We start from the raw sequence: 23,454 nt of genomic DNA on the forward strand, positions 1-23,454 counted from the left end.
AATATTTTACAAATCTCATAAACTTATATTTTATTCACAACAGAATATAGATGACATATCAAATGCTGGAAGTGAGACACTTTGAATTATCAGGCCAAATATTGCCTTATTTTAGATTTCATGAGAGCTACACATTCCAAAAAAGTTGGGACAGGTAGCAATAAGAGGCCGGAAAAGTTAAATGTACCTATAAGGAACATAGGACCAATTTGTAACTCATTAGGTCAATTGGCAACATGATTGGGTATAAAAAGAGTCTCTCAGAGTGGAAGTGTCTCTCAGAAGTCAAGATGGGCAGAGGATCACCAATTCCCCCAATGCTGCGGCGAAAAATAGTGGAGCGATATCAGAAAGGAGTTTCTCAGAGTAAAATTGCAAAGATTTTGAAGTTATCATCATCTACAGTGCATAGTATCATCCAAGATTGAGAGAATCTGGAACAATCTCTGTGCGTAAGGGTCAAGGTCGGAAAACCTTTTTTGGAATAGGGTTTGTACAAATTGAAATTTCTTCATGTATATTTGACCTTGAGATGTTCTGCATAACTTTGAGGCGGTGAAGCCAGCCACTCCTGTGGTCAGAGGAAAAACATCCTTCAGCTGACACCAGCATTTTCATCAAAGTCAACACCGAGCTAAAGTAGCAAGAAATAAGATGGTGGCTGCTTCCATGGGAACACGAACGCAGAGCAGCCCAGAGCAACCGAGAGACAGCAGGAGAAGGAAGCAGCGTGTGACACGAGGAGGAGAAGGCGGCCGCTGGGAAACAACACACAGGTTGCAAATAGCACAGTGAGCTTAAAATAAACTCATTACACATTCCATCTTAATTGAGTGTGTGTGTGTGTGTGGATCTCTGGAGCATCCGTCCCACCCGCCGTGAACACTAGCCCAGCTCCTGTGATCGCCGACCGCATACATGTACGTCAGCGAAGCCGGGGTCAGAGCACGCCTGTCATCACGTGATCAGGCCATTAAAGCTTTATTAAAGGGAACAGGAAGACAGCATGGGGAGATATAAATATGTTAGTGTTTCGTGCGGTTTAGACTGCGAGTCATAAACAGTCATTAGCAGGTGTCAGCAAACGGCTCAAACATGCTGCGGTGATAAAACCACAGTCAAAAGAAAATAAATCACTGCTTGTGCGACACAAATACGGATTCATAAAGGTGCCTCGTGCACTTCAACACCTGCTATTATTAGACTCTGAGGAAGCCTGGGAACAGAAAAGAGCACATGAGTCTGTCTCTGTCAGTCGTGGTCATTGTTTATGACACTATAGCTTTCCTTGAAATAAAAAAAACCACAATATATATATATATATATATATATATATATATATATATATATATATACATATATGTTAGGGGTTGCACAGACTATCGACTAGGCGACTTTAATGCTCTGCCATGAGGCTTTAAGATTTAAACGACTAGTTGTTTGTCCTATAGAGGGCGCAACAGGATAAGAAATATTTGAAGGACTTTCACATTGACGCAACCGTTTCCAAACAGTTAAAAGGACAAACAAATGTATACACCGAAAGCTCCACAAGACGTGTGATTATATTACTGGATGCTCAAAATTGAACAGGAGAATGCATATTCTAAACAGCTTATTGTACAGGTGAATTAATCGCTGTTAATCTCGCAGATCACACGCGCGCAGAATCATTCAGTGCGGAAATGTACTGTTCTGTCATTTCTCAATAAAATAGCTTAGAAACTGAAAAGTTCAAGCATATATTTCTTAATAACTAAATCCCACATTGTCACTACTACTAGAGAGACGTTGCCTTGTAGAATTAATTCACACACTCAATCGCTCTCACTAATGCATTAATATAAATGTAATCTTTACCGTGCTACTTTATCTACATATGATTTTGAACGAGCATTAAAGAGCATGAATAAAACGACTCAAAGGCAAAAGAACTGATAAAAATGAGCTGTTATAGGAGCAATAACCATGTGGGCAGCGCTGTGTCATATGCCATAGCTGTGCACAAGGGGTCTGTCACATCTCCAGACATATTAGTTTATCAATGATGTCATCAGCGATTAGTCGACTTTGACTCGACTTTCAAGGGCTGTGCCAAGTGTGCAATCGCACAGAGCCTCGCTCCTGGCCTGCATTTTATGTCGTTTATGTCTGTTTTTCCACCCATTTTGTCCTTCGAAAGACTAAAATAGTCATAGCTGATAGACAATATAAGACTCAGTATATACTCAGTATATATACTAGACCTTTAGGCTGGTCTAGAGTCCTGCATTTCATCCCAACCTTTTCCCCCCCTTGGGCCAGGCTTCAGGCCAATTTTTCACGTCATAGTTCAGATGCGGGCTGTGGGCCTCAGGCCTTTTTTAGGATTCTCCTTTTCACATTTTTGGCATACATCAATTAGTGATGAAAAATTGCCGTGCTTGGAAACAACACAAGAGCGTGCGGCTGTGACGGTGTAGAGAAGCTCGACGGTGTTTATTGTCCCGCAGTGCAGCTGAATAGTTCTGTGTTCAAATGCACGCAATAGGCTTAAGCTTGCCGGAAAACATCGGCAAAAGTAATTACCATAAATGGAAACAGGAAGGAGATATTTGAATTATTTACTAATAAACAGTGTTTTTTTGTGTCTGTGTACCAAGGATAAAGTTGACGATCCTGACTCGCCACCTCTTCATTAAACGTGCCTTTAGAGAGAAGTGCATCTTTATGGAAATATTTATTTTACTTAATAAAATTTAACAGTTTTTTTTTTTTACTTAACTTAGCATTCATAATGGTCTCAAATCTTAAAAGTATATGAAAAAACCTTACTCACAAGTAAATATACTGTAAAAATTAAAATGACACAAAAGTGTACTTAAAGATAGACATTTTTTAGTGCTTTTTAGACAACAGAAGTAATTATGAAGTTACATATATCATTTCTTTTAAATCCAATTAAAGTGGGTCAACTAATTGCATTTACTTGTCAATTTAACTGTCGATTAAGTGTCTGAAAACAGTAGGTTCAGTTCGCTCGAGTATATTGTAATAAGTACTCTATTTTAAAGTAAAGTGTACTTGTTTTCACAAGGGAGGGGGAGAAGTTTACTAAAAGCACATCTGACTTCAGTGCATTAGACGGGAAAGAAGCGCACAAGTCCTACTTCTCACTTCTATATTTACTGTATGCTTGTATCCGAAACAACAGGCGAATGAATGCTGGCAGAGTTTGACAATGACCTACGACCATTTCATTGCCTCTAAACCTAAAGAAGGTGCATTTTAAAGCACACTGTATACTTAAAGGGAATCAGCATTAAGATAAAGAGCGAACGAGGGAGTGAAGGATGAAGGAGTGAAGCTGACCCCATTACTCACTGAACAAGTGTGAATCGACGTGCTCTGGGGACTCATGAGACCACTGAATATCATTTTAATTAGGGTGTAAAACCAGGACACATACACACTCGTCGTGCAGCGCCGTATATTTGGGACAAATATAGAGGGAGAGCAGGGAATAATTGTGCTTTAAAATGAGGAAAGATTGATTTCTGCACTTTGTGTGAACGTTCGCTGGATCTTCTCTCTGCTATTTATACTGCAGCAGCTCAAACTGCGCTGGAATCCTTTTTCACTGGAGATATTTGCATATGCTTATGCACTTGATATGATATTCAAAAATTACCCTTTTAAAAGAGAGAGGGAGCGAGAGGACCTACACTATTGCATATTTGAATGCCTAGCTTTTCCACTGTGGATAAAAATAGATCACCATGGAAACCCTACACATAAAGCACTGTGGGTATTGACTGGGCACTGCAGCACATGCAGATGATAATACACCAGAACACCTGCACTGATGCCCATCTGTGCGTCACTGCGCTCGTCAGAGCTCAGCCAATACAATCACTGTATGTCAATCAAAAGGAAGCTTGTAGGTGCTCCGCTGTACAGAAAAGTGTATCCCAAATGAATACATGAAGCTGTACAGAATAATGTACAGAGCTGCATCCCACACTGGATTCCCATGTCCTTAGTGACAAAACTGATTCTGACATCAATTCAGTAGATTAGTAGTCAGTTATGCTTTATTTTAGTGTTCTTCTCACAGTGTAATTATACATTTAAGTACGGAGTAATATTAATTACCTACATGTACATACTACAGTATATGGTTAGGATTGGGCTTGCATGTAATCATGCATAAATAATTGTTCTTATAATAGTAAGTACATGTAATGTGTGTAACAAGGGCATCTTCAAATGAAGTGTTCCTCTAGTGTCCCATTCTAAGAACTGTGCTTGTGTACAGAAGAAGTTCACTGACTGGCCACAAACTGAGAAGAAACGAACTGGCCATCACTGGTCATTGTTTTATAGTCCCACTCACATGTGCTGATAAATAAATACTTCTACTTCGACTCTAGCATAACACATCACACACACACACACACACACACTTGTTATATCCTGGGGGTTCAGAGATGCACTAGTTGTTTGCTTGCAGTGTTTTGTCCAGAACTAGTTTGTATGGCATTTTGCTGAACTGTTGGAGGTGAGTAATAGCCTATAGTTTACCGCTGAGTCACATTCTGTGACAACTTACTAATAAAACAATAGACTAGACAAGTAGCCTTAAAGAACAACTACTCTGGCAACACAATACAACTGTGTGGACTTCAGTGGGTGTGTGTTGGTTATTTTCCCGCCAGGTCCAGGATCTTTCTTAAAATGCTCTAAACAGAAATATATCCTGGCCTTCAGGCTTCAAGCATCACCCACTGCAGCTCTCTCCTAAACAACTAATAGTTACTTGCTAAATGAATGTTCTGGCTCAACACTCTTTAAATGTGCATGAACTGATGACTGGGCTTTATCAAGCATGACCAATATTGTTTCTCAGCCGAGCAGTCTTTTCTGTTTTAATTGATTTGGGACTCAAATACCCCTCATCACTGGCTGAACATGTCTGTTGAGTGTTTGCTTTTACACCTTCTGGCTACACGCTCAGAATACTGTTACATTACAGCAACTGAAAGAATAATGTCCGGTAAACTGCCAGTACCTTTCTGTTTTCGATTAATGTTTCTTTTTTTTCTTGCAGTATTTCATTTAGGTTATAGAATAGGTGATTCACGCGCAGTGATATTCCATACGCACTAGCGTTATGCCTCTGTCCCTATTGGATGTTGCTTTTGTGGTATCAAGGTGACTTACACGCAAGAAGGCTTTGAGCTGACACGCTGATTTACAGAAGTACATAAATTTAGCTCGCCTGTGGAGGTGGACGGAGAGATTTCAGCGTGGGACTTGGTTATGAATCTCCAACATCTGTCATGATGCCGTGGTTAACATGGATGCTTACTGTTTGAGGGCAACTTAATTAGACATTGTGCTGTGCAGTGGTGTTTTTGACAGGGGCTTTTCCTGTTCAGACCGGAGGCCTGTGGATGTAAGGAGATGTCTGCTCTTTATATGCTGAAGAACAGGCATAGGGATCTTAAAAACCCACGCTCACATGCTTCCTGTGTGTGTGTGTGTGTGTGTGTGTGTGTGTGTGTGTGTGTGTGTGTGTGTGTGTGTGTGTGTGTGTGTGTGTGTTTGTGTGTGTGGTGACCATCCTCTCTCTCTGTCTCTCAGCTGGGATGTCAGTGTCAGGTTTCTGATGCCGGGCTCAGATGAATCTCCAACACAAAGCTTCTCATTAACATGCACAGGATCCCCCAAACTCTATAGGAAAGCACTTTCCAAAACTTTCCCTGCACACAAATAAACATACTAAATCTATTTCATGCTAAGTATGCTACAAACACATGTACATATTTATGTACTTAATAAAAAATACTTGTAGTGTGCTAAACTGTTAATAAAGTCTGCTAAACTGGAACAATTCATTTTGTGATTAATGCACTTTAACTGTGTGGAAGTACTGCTGAAGTCCAGTTGTGCCTCTGTTTAAGGGTACACTTTAAATATCTTGCAATTAAATACCAATATCAATCAGAGATTGTACAATCCTCTTCAATAGTGACATTAAATAAAACAGTGACATTTTAGGATTAATATTAAGATATTGTGTATTGTGCATGTACAGTAGTACTCCAAATAAAGTTATATTATTGTTATATGATATGTCAGTAAATATGTTAATAGATTTGAACTGAATTTAATATGAAATAAATGTATTTTAATATATTACTTTAGACTGGAATGTTATTTTAATATTATAAATTCATATCTATAGTGAAGCCACTGCATTACACGCTGGAAACATAATGGATTTTTCTTTTCCAGTTTATGTTCCTTACATTTGACATTAAACAACTGAATATTGCATATACATCTGAATTAGTGTAGTTTTTGAGGATACTGCGAGAGAAAGCCATTCCTTGACATACTGTATATGAAATGTGCATAAATCAACACCAAGCAGCACTGACCCATTTTAGTTTCATAATGTTTCCTCAAGTGAAAAAGGAGATTAAACTGGTGGGAAACAGTCTAGAATAGTGTCTGGAATAACTGCGCTTGTTTGCACATCAGCTGCACTGAACAACTAACAGTGTCCGGCAAATCTAAATGAACTGTTTTTATTCAAATCAAAAAATATTAATTAGCATCACTGAATGCAAATCCAATTATTTATTCCAACAAAACAATTTTTTGTGGTTTAAATCAGGTAAAAAATCTATCTTTAAGGTAACTACTGTTGGTTAAGAACCAAATGAGAGGAAGAGACTGTGAGCAGCAATCTCATAAATATGATTTCCAGTCATATAATATAGTTTTATAAGGTCATCACAATGTATAAAGCCAAAATGATTTTCTATTCATGTTCAGTTCGAAATTATTGCTTCAATTAGAAAGTAAATTGCATTAAATTTGATGTTGACATAAAAAAGAGTAACCTAAAAGTTACATTTTTGGTTGAAAAATGATTACTAATTAAATGAATTGATATTTACAGCACACTTGATGTTGTACAGTAAAGATCACGAGTCTGATATTGGACTATTACACTGAGAAAAAGATGTAACAAGCACAATCACAGCAAGGTGACTCACTTTCTGCACCAGTGTCATCTGTATCTGTTCTGTTTTCTACTGAAATATCCAAAAGTCCTAAAACTGAGCTACATTTAATTGTGTTAAATACTAAGACCTGTTCAAAGAGAATAAATTATATATAATATATTAGAATACATGTCTTTTGCTCTTCACAAAATGTTTTTTGTTTGAAAAAGGTTTAGATACTTTTTCCTGGAAAATAAGAAATAATTATATATGTCTAAGAAGGGTTATATAAGTGAAAATCAGATTTTTTATTTATTTTTGCATGTGTCAATGTGCTCACCCTGAAAACACTCCAGAACGCACTCATCTACATCTCACACTTTGCTGAAATGTGCCAGGTTCAATTTTGCGAAAGGGAACGGATGACACAGCATCAACACCACAGCATGTGAACACCGGTGCAAAGATAGATGCAGAGGTCAAGAGGGCGCGCAAAATAAAAAAGCAACACATCAGCATGCGACCTGGCTGTGGTTAACGGTGTTGGGCAGACATCAGACGTACCGGACGGGGAGGCCCAGGGTGGGATTCACTGACCCATCTTCACCAGAGTCATGAGAGCAGCCGACCGCTTCAAACACACGTGTGCTTGACCCCGAACACACCAACTGAGCCTGGAGGCTTGTGTGTCTCATTCAAGGTTCCCTCCACTATGTCACAACTTTTTAGAAATGATTATGTTCATTTAGATATTTTTACTCATCATAATTTAAGAGCTTTGTTTTGTGTGGCTGCAGAGCAAAGAGAAAAGCATCGCTGGGCACGTAAAGCAGCAGCTTTAAAGGGGTGATTCACTGCTGGCAACAAGAGGAGAACTTGGCTGATGCATTTTTTTATTTTTATTTTTTTTTAGATCGGTGCTACATGACTAGAGAAAACTAAGAAAAAAAGAGATGTTTGTTAGCCTACCTAAAAATGCAGGACAACTTCAACACCCATAATGCAGTGGCATGATCTAAGTGTCCATGTGCAGGGTTACAAAAATGCAATATGTATTTCACAATAAGATATGTATACAGACGACAGATTGGACATGACATGATATTTGTGTGCAGGTAGCACAAAGAAAGACTACAAATGATGGTAACACTTTAGTATAGGGATCAGTTCTCACTATTATCTAGATGCTTATTAGCATGCCTATTATGATCCTGCATGACTATAGTCTATATATCATCCTTAATCCTACCCAACACCTAAACATAGCAACTACCTTCAATAAGCAGTGAATTAACAGTTTATTGGGGCAAAAGCCAAAGTAAATGGCTTGTTGATATCAAGAATTGGACCGTAAAATAAATTATTATACAGTTTACATATAAAAATGTCAATGTCACACTTTAAGACCAAATTTAAGTCAACTCCAACCAGTTGCATCAAACAAATGAATGTGTGAACAGTACTCCTTACATGCCTGGCACACGCTGTATTTCAGAAAATGAGTTGCAACTACTGATTGACGTTACTACTTAATATTCATGAGGCAGGCTAATAAGGTTCGTCATGTGTCCCCAGCCCTTTTCAGATCGCTCTTAAGCCCCTGATCATGTTACATGCATCACACACTTTTCTGTACCGACATCATCGACTCTAACTACCCTCCAAGGTCATCCATTCAGGAGCATCTGTCTCTCAGAAGAGGAGAAGTGTGGCATGGTCTCTTATTTATAATCTGTCCTCTGAGGGAACTGCTTTCTCCTTTTAAGAATGGCTGCTGGAATCAGGGCAGCACTACTGTCCTTAATAGAGGAGATTGTACTCCTTCTGAGCAATTCCTGCTGGGACCCTAGACTAAATAGGTTTGTGAGAGGGGAATGAGAACGCAGACCAGCGGACTAGATTAGCGTGCCGATCAAGGGCATGGGACGAGGGCACAGCCTAGCTAAGGTGGGACAGTGTTTGAGTAGCCAACAGTTGTTGTCACTGCTCCAGAACCGGGTCCTTCAGCACAATGTCGAAGCATCACCAGGGATCGGTCAGGTGAAGCGCTGGCTTCGATAAGCGGAGCTGGCCCACTGATGATCATTTTGTGACGGTCATGTTGTGTTTGCAGCTTTGCTCTGGGATGTTTTGCCAACTCGCTCTGACCTTCAGTGCCTCTTACCCGCATCGGATTGCATGGAGTGTCTCACTCCCCATATTCACAGCCCTTCTGTTTCTTTTAATCGCTTAAAAAATTGGCTATTAGCAGCATTTGGCATTTTCTCCTCAGCAGCAGAAGCATTCACGTTCAATGCCAAGGTTAAAAGTTTCACATCTGTGGCTTTTACACACCTCTGCTGCACTGGGCCAGGCTCAGGAGATATTTTACCTCTCACTTCATATGAATTAGTCAGGAGACACATCAAGATGTGTGAAATGTGACCGGAGAGATTAGAGAGATTAGAGAGTAAATGTTGGTTACTTTAAACAGGCTAATTCGGGCAAGTATGTGCACTGCGTCAAAGTGAGATGGGCCATCAGACTGAAATAGAAATGAGAACAGAGGACGGCATGGAGGAGGACAGTCACGGTGAGCAAACAGACACTTCTGGCAATCTTGCAGCTCAGGCCATTAGCATACAATAGCTACGTGGCATTGTCCTGCCCTAGCCCACCTATACGGCACGTTGTTCAGTGAAGACAGAAGTGTCTTTCCCGCTGTCTGAACGCTGTCTGAACTTAGTCATTCATTCCTGCTTTACATTGTACTGTGTAAAAATAGCAAGCCTTCCCAAGTCCTTTCCCCAGTTCTGATTACTCCTCGTTACCTATACCTCGCCCTGATGGCCTGTGGTTGCTAGCAGCACCATTATCTGAATTGAGCGGACTTAAAGGAGATGCTTTCTCTTTTTTTGGGAGGTCGCCAGGCTCCTCCATATCTCGCTCGGCTCCCATCTGCCAGGAACTCTCTCTGCGAGAGCGGCCAACACCCACAACTTCGGGAAAATGAGGTGCTTTAGCAGCTCGATACTACCCACGTAATGTGCCGTAGCATCCAGGGGGATCCAGGGAGAACCGTACTGTCCTTACAGAGCGATTTCTTTACTGAGCAAAGATGAACTGACCATCAGCCCTGGTTTATCACTGCTTGTAACATAAGTAAGGTAAGCATATATTAAAAACACAAGTATTGACTGAAGTACTTGAAGGAATCGAAGAGGGATAAAGTTACACATTAGTGTCTAGAGCGTGTTCACTGTTTGGATGCCTCCCGCCCTGCGGAATCCAGGTGCAACTGGCTGCTGTTACATGGATCCCAGCCAGTCAAATCTGGACATAATTTGGTACAAAGTGGTCCAGAAGAATGACCAGCCGAAGGGGCCGATGTCAACCTTGTTGGAACTGACAGATCAGTTGGTGGTGACTTGGATAACTTGGTCTCTCTTTCTTATTCATTGAACAGTTTGAATAGGTTTTTTAGGTGATACATAGGTCATTTTTACTTTTTGTTTGGCGGAAGTGCATTTAGTGTTGGAAATCATAAAACTGACATACTATTAAGGGCAAAACCTTGCCTTTGGCTCAGATTTGAGGGGAGCAGTATTGGGGGTGACGCATTACAAGTAATGCAGGTTACGTAATCAGATTACTTTTTTCAAGTAACTATTAAAGTACAGTAACACATAACTTTTAAATGAACAAGAAAATATCAGAGTTTTCTGTTATTAAAATAAATAAGCAAGCCCAGCCCAGGTGACAAAAAAAGTAATGCTAAACGTATTGTAATGCATTACTTTCCATAAAAAGTAACTAAGTAGATAATGCATTACTATTACAAGTAACTGGAGGGGGTATGTCTGTGAGTGGTTTAAGCTGCTGAACATTTCTTTCTGAAGCATCTTTCATATGATATTGTTTCATAGGTGGACTATGGACTGAACAAGTTAAAAATGGGAGAAAGAATCTCAGGAAGTGGTGTATGATAGTGCTAAATGGTCATTTTTGGGTAGTGGTGACTGTGTCCTGAGAGAGAAGGCATAACTGCTAAGCTTATTAACAAGACTAGATGTGACCATTTGTCTTCATTATCATGTCACACTTGGGGTGTCAGCACAAGTCACTCCAGCAGAGCAGATCAACAGCCTGCTCCTAAACATGTTCCTAACACATAGTTTGCAGAGAAGGCTAGATTATGCTGTCCTCCAGGCTGACAGATATATCAATCTAGGGCTCTAGCGTTGTTGTGGGGAACACATCTACAGAAGGACAGTTTAGAAGTCTTCACAATATGGTGGAACACGGGAAGAACATGACATTTATAGCAAGCTATCTACTCCTACACATATATCACACACAGCTACATGCCAAACCAAGCTAACGCGTTCGATAGGAGAATATCGAATGGTGCATGCGTTGGATAGCACAGACGCATCACTGTCAGGTCAGAACAAATCATGCAACAATGAAGATGCCAATCATTTTACACACGGACGCAAGCAAGCGCCTTTCTGCTCTAAAGGTGGCTGATTTTTTTTTAATGCGAGAAAATGCGCAAAAATGCATCCTGTAGTCATTGCATCTGTTATTAAAACCCTATGGAGAAGCATGCATGGATTCTTCTACCCAGCAACACTATCATTGTACAAAGTAGCAAATTTAGTTTGACCCCTGTGCTGTTGCCTGGGAGACACATCCTAGTTAATGACTCTGCAAGACAGCCAACCAGCATCAGCATCAGGTCTGAGGGGGAAGAACCTGTCTGAGAGAGCTCACAGCATACAGGAATGGAAATGATTAGCATTTGAAAGAGTCACCGCTCGGGAGCGAGTTCATGTTGGATGATTGTGAAGGTGGCATGAGAGAGCGCACACTCACCTTCTGTCGGCGAGGTTTTCAGCCTCTGGCACAGTCCCTCGGTACCTCCGTAGTCCTCCTGAATTCTGACCACCGCCTCCGTTCCTCTGAGCTCCATGAGGGAACGCAGCTCCATGAGCGAGCATCCAAATCCCCCTTCATGGTTGCTGTCATTTCTTTGGTTCTTGGTGTAAAAATCGCTATTTGTCATGTCACCCATGGTGACTGAGTATTGCTTGGTAGCTTTTCTTTAAAGCAGATGGGAAAAATAGAGAAAATGCCACACGGGGCAGAGAAGGAGTCCCTGGTGCAGCTGGAGAACAGGTGTCTAAAAAAAACGAGAGTAACGCAAGAGAGAACAGGAGGTGAGAGAGGAGGATGAAGAAAACAGATCCTGTCCGCGGTCCGCAGTTGACGAGAGCTCCTCTGCGTTACGCGACAGCCATCCGTGAGATCCCGGCTGAGGTCCTGAGCACGTCTGCGCTCACCACGGCTGCAGACCGACGGCTCTCCGTATGTGGTTTCCCATTCTACCTGCTTCCCGACGGATGCTGTCTACATGGTGAACCGCTCCATTACTCCTTCAGAGACAGAGAGAGAAACAGAGAGAGAGGAGGACAGAAGGGGAGGGAGGGTGAGAGAGAGAGAGAGAGAGAGAGAGGGAGGGAGAGAGAGATAAGCGTGAGTGTTTCTCAGAGGTGCAAGCGCACAAAAGTGAGAGAGGTACTAGGAAAGCAAGGCGCACGGCATTGTGTCATCAATGCATCTGCGTTTGGTTTGCACACAGAGGGGTTGTCCACCTATTCCTGTGATTCTCTTCATCACATGCATAGCTGTGGCATGCTGCGCTTTGATCGCTCTCTGACTAAATACAGAGCCGTGTAAATATTGGAGGGACATGTGAGCGTTTACACTGCTTGTGTGATCTGAACGAGACTGCGGAGCGCATCATACGGCTTGACGCTATCAAGAAATGCGGGCAATGCATCCCACACTGCAGCAAGGTTAGCTGGAGGGGAGCTAGCAATGGTACAGAATTATATAATGCATCCACGCTAATGCATTTGTGCTGCATTTGAACACCAGCTAACTAATGCTGCTACATCCTGTAGGGCAAATCTCACATTGATCACTTTCTGAAATCACACAAAGCCACAAATAGTTGTTAAATGCATTGGAAACTGCAGCATTTATAAGCATAGTCGGAGAGTAGTGATCTAAGGGCAATGACGCTACTTGCTACATTTTTAAGCAGTGTAACAGTAGCTCAGTGGTTTTAAACATAGTGTCACTGTTCCAGTAACAAGCTACCGTTTCCAACTTAAAAACAGTGTAGCGTGACAAAACACACTTTTGAATCATGATGCTGTGTTGACAGCTTTACCACAGAGCGAGCGGAGTCTTTATGATCATATGTGCTCTTTTAAATAAAAGATTTTAGCCCCACTGTCCTTTTTTCATGAGTCAAAATGAAGTTCAGTTTTTGATGTCATCCCATGTTTAATTAATGCTGTAACTGCCCAATTAAAAAGCATACTCTGGTATATGAGGTTAAATGCATATACCATAACAGCTCTTTAAAAGCTTCCATGTAATTTTCTTAGTTTTGTTAATCTTGTACTACTTAAAAAGTTCTTAAAAAAAAGTTTCTTTATGTGCAATTTTGGACTATCTATTAAATATAGTTTATACAGTTCATTTTAAAGTAGCTTCCCAACACAGTAGCTATGTACCAACACAACTTAAACCAACCTGACCCATCCATAGTTCATCAGAAGACACACGATTATTGACTGAATCTATCTGGAAGACTATACAGCAAGGACAGAAGATCAGTACCATTTTAAAAGAGAAACATTAGCATTTTTTTCTCAGAGAATGTCTTTGTCAGGAGCAAATGAACATGTAACTGTGTGTCAGAACACTCTTGTACTTCAGCTTGATTTGTTTAAGAGTGAGTCTTAGTGAAAGATAAATATAGGCTAATAAAAATGTATTGGAAATACATTTATTTAATGCTAAGTATACTACAAATACATTTACATATGCACACTACCAATCCAAAGTCTTTAAACAATAAGAATTAAATAGTAGTTAATAGAAATTATAGAACTTAATACTGTTATTTAGCAAGGATGCTTTAAATGTATGTAATTTGCTTGTCTGTTTTCAACATAATAATAATGATGATTTTGAGCAGCAAATCAGAATTTTACAATGATTCCTGATGGATCATGTGACTGGAGGAATGATGCTAAAAATTCAGCTCTGAAATGACAGGAATAAATTACATTTCAAAATATATTCAAATAGAAAACAGTTCAAAATCGTATTGTTTTTGCTGTACTTTGGACCAAATAAAATGAGTAGAAAAGACTTCTTTAAAAAACATAAAAAATATTATCCGTTCAAAAACGTTTGACTGGTTGTGTACTTAATAAAAATACCCTGCAGTTGTTCTTTTGGTTTACTAAACTGGTAAACTTCAAGTCTGCTCAGTTGGAACAACTCATTTTGTGCTTAATGCACCGTAATTGTGCAGAATTATACTTTAGGTACACTTTAAATATCTCGCATTTAATGACCAATATTATTCAAAGATCATTCAATCCTCATCAATAGTGATATAAAAAAAAACATATTAGGCTAAATAATAAGACATGTACATTGTGCACAATTAGTACTCATTTTTATATCAGTAAGTCTTGAGTGTTAATGTGTCAATAGACTTGAATTACACATTTAGTATGAAGCAAATGTATTTTAGGTATATCACTATAGGGAATGGCTCATCGTATCAGTCCTGACACAGCTCCTCTATGATTACTGTAGTGAAGCTCTCTAGCATGATTTGGCCAAGCAGGGCATGTTTGGGATGGGTCTGCTTTCCATTGGCCTTCAGCACTAATCAATCTCTACTGTTCCCAACACCAGCTCCAGCAGCTGTGCCAATGAAGACCAGTGTACTGTCTCTCCAGAAGGTACTACAGCTGATAATACAGATCCTCTCACATCATCACTGTGAAACAACACTGTGCATAATCTGAACAGACAGCGCTACAACTCCATGCACAATATTTCAACAATGCTTTCAGGATGCTATCGCTGTAAACGAGGTGACAAACCATCCCAGAGTCTAATTATCTTATGATTTATGAGAGCAAAGAATAAGACTGACAAAGACAAATGATGCGTTCAGAACATAAACAAGGCACACAACAAGTTGACCTTGAGGAAGTCCTCTAAACATATGCAAGAAATTTCAAAGCTTTTCACTTGTCTTATCAGAACTGCTTTAGCTCCTTTATTAGTAATAATATACAGTACAGGAGGATTCTCTACTGTGACAATCTGTGACTGAACATAAACCTGTACAGCTGTCTAAATACATATCTGAGCTCACACAGAAAAGTGCCTTGATTAGCAGTTATTCAAACCACCGTCTGGTTCTAGTTCATGACATCCCCCAAAGCCCATGCATCGTCCCAAAGCCCACAGGAATGTGTGTGTTTGTGTCCTATCGTTTCTAATAACACCCTTTCTAGCAGAATCCTTCCAAACGCAGACTTCGTCAGGATCGATAGCATTGAACTGTGCACAGATGAAGATGTGGCTGTGAGAGATAGACGCTTGATCACATCTCAAAACATGAACCATATAACCCACTGTACTTCTGTCCTTCAAAGCCTTCCTTTCAGAAAGTAAATATGGTGCTATCCCGTTCTACGGAGCACTCTGTGCTTTCGGTTCCTCTCTTTGATCAGTATTTCTTCTCAGTAGCTGCTCTTTCCCAAGCCATCCTCAAACGAGTAATATAATAGTTGACATGCTAGAGCAATCCGAGGGAGTGCGGGCATTTTCATTATTAATGGAGACCTGTAATTATTTAATGAGACACATTTAATTGTAAATGAACATGAAGATGTAAAGTAATTGTTAGTTTAACCACTCCTCTACATGTGAAATCAGTCAGTATGGGACACAATGTGATGTCTGAGCACTTTGCAGCGTTAGACACTGCATTTATCAGTAATGTGACTGTAGTTTTCCACTGAGTAGTGGTTTACCATTACAAAATGCTAATTTTGTCACATTTACTGCTCACAGTTTTACAGCCGAGCAAAGTGAGTCAATATCAAGCACTTCATGGTCAGCTGGTTCGTTCAGGTATTTCAATTATAGAAAAATATTTTTCACATTATTTTTGTGTTGGTGTGCGTGTGTGTGCATGTGTGTGTGTGTGCATGTGTGTGTGTGTGCATGTGTGTGTTTGTGCATGCGTGTGTTTGTGCTCAAAAACAAAAAAAATATATAGATAGATAGATAGATAGATAGATAGATAGATAGATAGATAGATAGATAGATAGATAGATAGATAGATCGATAGATCGATAGATAGAGAGATAGATAGACATGCAGCTTGTAACTGTGCAGTATGAACTGCTCCAGAAAGCATGATCGTTCCCTGCTGATCTGCAGGAGTGAGGCGGTGAGGACGCACCCTGCACCATGTGAATGAGGAGAGACGGTAATGATGACGGTAATGACGAGTGGAGAGAATCAGACAGAGCACAGAGATCTCTTCAACACTGCACTGTCAACATACCACAACCAGAACATTCTGCTCCTTTCATTCCTGCCTGAACACTGCGAGTATTTCAGACCAAACTCAATTAACATTTGGAGAATCGTACTGACCACTGCTACAAATAATATAGGAATATACAGATTCTAGACATACTGCATGAGTCATAAAAACAACTTCAACACTTCAGCACTGTAACTGTCTATAACACAGGCTCACTAGAAAAGTATGCAAACATTTCTGCAAAACTCCCAAAACTAACTTATACATGCAACTCACTGCAGAAATGAACAACATTTGGAGAAACATATATATATATATATATATATATATTTTCATTTAAAAAACAGGGCAGATTATCAATTAATAAAGACTTATTTTCATGTGGTTCCCTACACAATACCATTTCATGAGCTCAGAACATGGCATTTTGAAGAAACGTCAACATACACACTTTTTTTATGGCGAGCCACGGTTGTGTAATCACATTAAATTAGAAAAGCTCATCTTAACCGTTTCTTCTTTAAGTCGAACAGTTAGAGTAACAATAGAGTAATTGATGGCAGAATTGTAATTTTTGGCTGAGCGATTTCTTTAGCTGTACAAAGAGCTCACTACCACATTCTCTCAGACGCACTTTATATATTTCCTTAAACACAATCCAAGCTTTTCTTTGTCTGAGTGGCAAGCTCTAATTGTGTTGTGATCTTGTGAATGTGAAGATCTCCCTACAGACGGGGCCATTTTTGAAACAAATAGCTGTGGATGAAAGGGTGCCACTGGAAGTCATTTTGGTGTAAAGGGTAAAGAGATTGCGAGTCACGCTGCCTTTCTTCCCAAGAGTCATCCTTTGTCGGTGGTGAGAGAGGGTCTTTTGAAGATTGTCGCTGCGGATCACTCCGGGGTTGTCAGGTCTTTACGGAGAGTGCTGGATATTACACGCCATGTCTCTCACATGACCGCACACATACCACGACTTGAGCAGTCGCCAAGACCTTAATGCACCCTATCTCTCAACGCCGGCGCTGGTGAAAGAGCTGCCCAAACATCTGAAGGTGTACACGTACAATCACATGCTAGAGAATGTGGTGCTTCTGACCCTAACCCTAACCGAAATCACCATGTATGGAGCTTCCAACGCCTAGTTTTACCTCATCTGCATATCATTTCTGTGCATATTCCCATCCACGTGACAGCACATTTAACGCCGTTACAGGTACAAGACATTAAGGAAATATGAGATATGGACTATAAATGCTATTTGTGCTAATTGCTAAAAATGATCCAGTATCTTTATGTTTTAGCATAAGGTGTCCATAAGGTTTGTACATAATTACGGCAAGTTTATTTTTTATTAAATTATTATTATTATTTTATTAATTGTCACATGATCTTCAGAAATCATGAAAATATGATGATTTACTGCTCAAGAAACATTTCTGATCATTATCAGTGTTGAACACAGTTGAGCTGCTCAATACTTTTGTGGAAACTGTGATGTTCTTTTTTTATTATTAACATAAAGCTATATAGAAAAAGAAACCTTTGAAACATTCTCAACGTCTTTACTGTCACTTTTGTTTAATTGAATGTGTCCTTGTCAATAAATCAATACAATTGTATATACCCCATGCTTTTAAACAGTAGTGTAATAATAAATAAAAATACAGCTGTTTATAATTATTAATTTCTACACATACTACTGATTTTTCCTATTAAAGCTTTCCCAAACACAAATTTACATTGAACAACAACAGCTAAATTTACAAACAACATTAATCAAGACTATGTAATAATTAAGTTTTTTCTGTTTTAAATAATGGACTTGTTCATGACTACAGATCAAGATAATGTGACAAACGTCAATGGCCTCAGGTTTCTTCCCCGTATTTAATCTCAGTGTCTTTCTTTTATGAGCAGGGCTTTTCTTCTTGAGGATTATTAAATGACTTTTAAAGAGCGTTAACGCTGAATGTTGTGAGTACAGTGGTGGTTTTTAATTAGAATAACCTGCAAGCACTGACACAGGATTTCAAATATTCTGTCTTGTGTACCAAACATTATTTTGAAGCTTTATTTAGAAAAGCATGGAATGAGCTGAAGAGCAGAGTCGTGGCGCGCTGCCCTTTCATGTGATGGGTGCGATCCGTTTCAGAGAGAGCAGATGATGTCACTTCCTGCCTCCGGTCTCTGTGTAAGGGGACCTCCAGCGGCTGCGCTCAGTGAAAGCCCTCTCAGATGTCACCGCTGAGCGTCCCCAGGGCTCCGTTATCTGCTGACGGTGCATATTGATCTACCGCAGAGGATGTCACCTTTGCTTTGCAGATACGGCTGCATGGGAGGACACTCACAGTGTGGTGAGGGCAGGAAAATCAATTCGACATGCGAACAGCTCCATCTAAAACACAGCTGGCGTGGACCGATTTCTGTCAGTAAAGTAAATGGGAAGAACAGATGATCTGTTTAAAATGTATAAATGCAAGTCCTGCGCAACATCCGAATCAACTACTGCAATGCTGCAACATCTCTGATCAGAGGAACCGTCTACATCTTAAAGGGACAGTTCACTCAAAAATCCCTCTGTTACAGAAACACAAAAGAGGTTTTGATTTATGTGCCTGCTGCTATTTTCCATTCACTTATCATGCATCAAAAGAGACGGACAGCATCATAAGAACACTGTAGCAGTAGTCCATACTGTACACATTACTTCACCAGTAGAGTTCATCAAAATATCATATAGACTGACATAACCATAGCACATTCATCACTGCTGTTTGTGTTAATGAAGTTAGTGTTGTATCTGTCAGACGTTCTCCTCCCAGTTCAGCCTTGGCTAAAGAGAAAGTGTTTTTAGACGAACTGCAAATATGTTCAAACTGTTTTCATTGGTGAGAACAGATGAGATGGGAAGCATGAGGGTGCGTCTGAGGACTGACGTCTCTACAGCAGAACAGCTTCAGAAGAGCTGACTACTCAATCCCTGCTCTCTGTAACGTGTCAGAGCACGCACGCAGATCTGAAAAACACATCAAATATTAAATATGTTGTCCAAGCTGGTCCACAGAGTTCATCTCCTCATGCTGTTTAACTCCATGAATCTGCACATTTAGCTCAGAAGCTGCACTACTAGGGATTTGTATTTACCTATGTGTATTTGCTTTTGATTATTAATTGTTTAGAAATTTATATTGATTTGTGTAATTAGACCTGTAATACTTAGAATGGAATTGTTAATTCACTGTCAGAAAAAGCTTCAGGGTACTACCAGCTTATCACTGGGGCAGTTCCCTCAAAAGAAACAGCTTTGTACCTTCTTTACCCCAAAGGGTGAATACTAGCGCCTTGGAGTAGTAGAGTGTACCCTCAAGATAGTAATACTGTATGTACTCTTGTGGTAATATCATGCACCCTTTAGTGCTAAAGATGGTCAGCCGTTATAAAATAGCTGAAAACATTCAACGTTTGCTTGTGTCAAACTGAATCCCAATGGTCATACTCGTTATGTACACCTTTGATGCACTATGAATCGCTTTCAATAAAAATATCTGGCATTCTCATAAATGATAATCTTAATGTTTACTTACAAGCACAATTTTTGCAATGTAAAGGTTTCACACAACTTCTAATGGCTCAGATAACTTCATTTCATCTCACTGCAGTATGACTTCACAATAAGGACTGCTGATGCCATTAATAAAGTATTATACAACAGCTGCATGAATCATATTTCATTCAGTGAATCATGTGCTATAAATGATAAATGATGATTTATGGCAGTTTAAGAGAGATTAGCAATGCAGTTCATTTACAGACTAGCATGACAGCTACAGTACTGATACTGTGCATGTGAAAGCGTTTCTCATCCTCACGTGAAGCTGCTCTGAACCCGTATCTCACTCAGTTACAAGGTACTCCATGAACAAGTATTTATCATTGTTTTTAACCTGTTAACCTGACTTTTAATGTGAAAAAAAGTTTAAGAAAATTAGTTTTTAGAGACTTCTGTTGTTTAGCTGTAAAGCTGCAAGCAATTCTCGCTATGACAAAAACAACCATTTTACACCACTATTCACTGGAAAAACAAGTCTGTTACCACAAAAGCTAAAACCAGCTATAACACTCACACTACTAAACAATGTTGCCTGTTAGCAGTCTCTCTATTGATCCAACGTGATGTCATGAGAATACGTGTGTATTTTTACGTTAATTGTGGTTCTACCACACATACATTTACTTACGTTTTCATGCACATAAAAACATACAATTCTGACGTATTTATAGCAGTAAAATGTACAAATAGGTACGTGTTAGCAGCGAAAAAAACGTAATATTAAAATCGTGGTTTTAATGATTTAAATCTGTTGTATTTAATTGTCATATCAATAACGTTACATGTTTTTATTGAAAGCAGCTTACTCATCTACTTAATAGGAAATAGCATTTCTGTGCATGCTGCAAACTCATTTCGGGGGATTACATAATGTTAAACGAGACTACATTTTGAAACCTTAAAATTAATACAATTTATGTAATTGTTTAACCATTTTGTAATATTTTGCTGTGTGATTTTCGTTATCCAATGACTGACAATACAAACATACAAACACAAAAGCACATAAAATTACTAATCACGTCCATTTTATTTGTTTGCTGTACTCCATATCTTTAGAATCCAGATGTTTGCAAGGAACATATCCGAATTCAGCCCTTTATCAATCGATCTTCATCTTAATTCTCAGCAACAGTGACCGTCACAGTCAAAGCCTACGCTCGTTATGATTCGAATTTGAAAATAGCGCCAGTGCTCCTGGAACTCATTATCATTTGAACTACTTTTGGTACCAGTTTTGATATTTTCACAAAAAATAAATGATTAACGTTACGTTCGTTTGTCTGTTATTTGTTAATTTATAAAACTAACGTTATGTAGTTTTAAGAAATGGTTATGGGTAGGTTTAGGGGTAGGTGTAGGATTAACGTTAGTGGCACAAAATAACGTTTTAATGTTATATTTTTATAAAAATTGTTTTATTATGTTTTATTCTTTTAACATTCTGTATAAAATGGGTAGGTTTAGGTTCGGGTGGGGTATAGGGATCTTACATTTATCAAAAAAAATTATAAAAAGGGAAAATATACATAAAAATTAAAAAAAATATTCAGATACGCATTGAAAAGCAGCTTCATGAGCAAATTTCTATGGATAACTGACTGGTCAGTGAACACGTTCTATCTGTACGTATTTGAGGTTGTTTTTAGGTAAATTTAGATACGTATCGAACCTGTAACTACGTCCAGATAATACGTAAACGACACTGTAAATACGTAAAGGCACATACGTATTGGACAGTTTTAATTTACGTCTAAATATGTACATTTTGATTGTGACATCAGGCTGATTGATCAGTGTGTACAGACAAACAGAACCGACTATTTTCATAGTATTGCACTTTCATCACTACTAAAGACTGGATTTAGAGTAAATGAGCAAATTATTTTTTTGTTGTGTGTGAATAGTTCTGCTATAGGTTTACTAAACAGTTTCATCTGCCTATTTCATTGCCATGAAACAAAATGCAATGCCCAAGTCCACCTCTGAGGCCACGATTTGGTGACGTAATGCCGCATTGGCTGTGTGGTAGTGGACTGCTGTGGGGCTAGACGACAGGACACTTGAGGGGGCGCTCGTGAGCAACCTGCTGGGACATGATGTTCACTGTAACAACACAAGATCAAGTGCAACATTTGGGACAGAGCCTATGATATTCTAACAACTACATACCATTCATGTGTCAAACCAGAGCTGAACGCATCAGCAAGAATGTAGGTTTGATTTTGAGGCTGATGATGTGAAGAACAGCATCTTGGGATGTGTTTGAGGGGAGAAGCTGCCCTGTTCAACTGCTGTTAAATCCTGAAACTATTATGTGACTAAAAATGCAGGACACACAGTACGCAGAACTCACTGCCACTATGCCAGGATGTTGTTATGCGTTGGCTATGTGCTCTGAGGGGTTTTTAGGTGGTCTCTAAAGTACTTCATTTTCTGCATTCTGCGACACATGCAGAGTATAATAGCTTTTTATACTCTCCCAGACATCAGAGGGCAGCACTGAGTCATGTCATTCACAGGACAATCGTTCTGAAGGACAGAAAAAGAAAATAGAGAATCTGCCATTTAATGCACAGTTAGAACAACAATGAAGCGATAGATATACTGTGTGTTTTTCTTCTATTTAGTTTTGTATTGCACTCTTCAACTAATGTACAGTACAGCGCAACTGTGCATATTGCCAGTCACCTTGCGCAAGCGCTGATGTACGTGCAAAGCAGATGCTCGACCTTCAGGCTCAAGTATTTTCAATCTATTTAGCTTGAAAGTCTCTTAGATGTTCTGGTTTCTAGGGTCCCTACTTCAGGATGACACGCTGAAGGTTAAAATTATGAACCTTAAAAATTAAAAAGCTACATTATTGTATGTCTGCTATTTCTATTTACAATTCAAACACTGTATAATGATCAGCATTGTACTGTATTTCCAGTCTTTTAGAGCTTGAATGTACCTAACTATATGAAATGCATCTAATTTGTTTTTTTGTTTTTTACAGAATTGATGCAACAGCAATTCATAGTGGGCCTATAATAGTGAAGTATGCCTTAGCCAGGTTTATTTGTACTGAATGGTGGTAGATCACAAAGCTGCCCCCCACCCACTCAAAACCCTGCAGTGCCTCAGCTAATGATTAATACTGTACTCTGTGCACAAACACAAAGACAAGCTGTGAATAAAAGAGAAAAAGATCCCTCCAGGATAACGCAAACCATTTGACCTCATCCGCGCCGCATACACTCCGTGTGACAGACAATCCGGCACCGCGGGCTGCACTTCTGTCTGTCACAGCCCAGCTGTGGGCTCATGAGCGTCCAGCACATGTGCGCGGGGATGACGCATCAGAATGCAACATGCACTAACCTGATCCCCTACAGATACAATCATACACCCCAACACGCGTGGGTAATGAGTGAGCCTCC

The 23,454-nt window shown here is 39.5% G+C and overlaps 1 protein-coding gene across 11 annotated transcripts in view; it reads right to left on the reverse strand.

The window, feature by feature from the left end:
* Positions 1–23,454, reverse strand: part of atp2b2 (ATPase plasma membrane Ca2+ transporting 2) — a 132,134-nt gene that overhangs the window by 54,160 nt on the left and 54,520 nt on the right. For all 11 annotated transcript variants that reach the window (XM_026240754.1, XM_026240756.1, XM_026240753.1 and 8 more), the window contains exon 2: positions 11,856–12,415. In XM_026240754.1, the coding sequence (XP_026096539.1) occupies positions 11,856–12,054 (199 nt within the window). In that variant the 5' untranslated portion in view covers positions 12,055–12,415. The remainder of the gene's footprint in view (positions 1–11,855; positions 12,416–23,454) is intronic.

This window comes from Carassius auratus, linkage group LG36F (assembly GCF_003368295.1).
Source record: "Carassius auratus strain Wakin linkage group LG36F, ASM336829v1, whole genome shotgun sequence".
Lineage (NCBI taxonomy): Eukaryota > Metazoa > Chordata > Actinopteri > Cypriniformes > Cyprinidae > Carassius > Carassius auratus.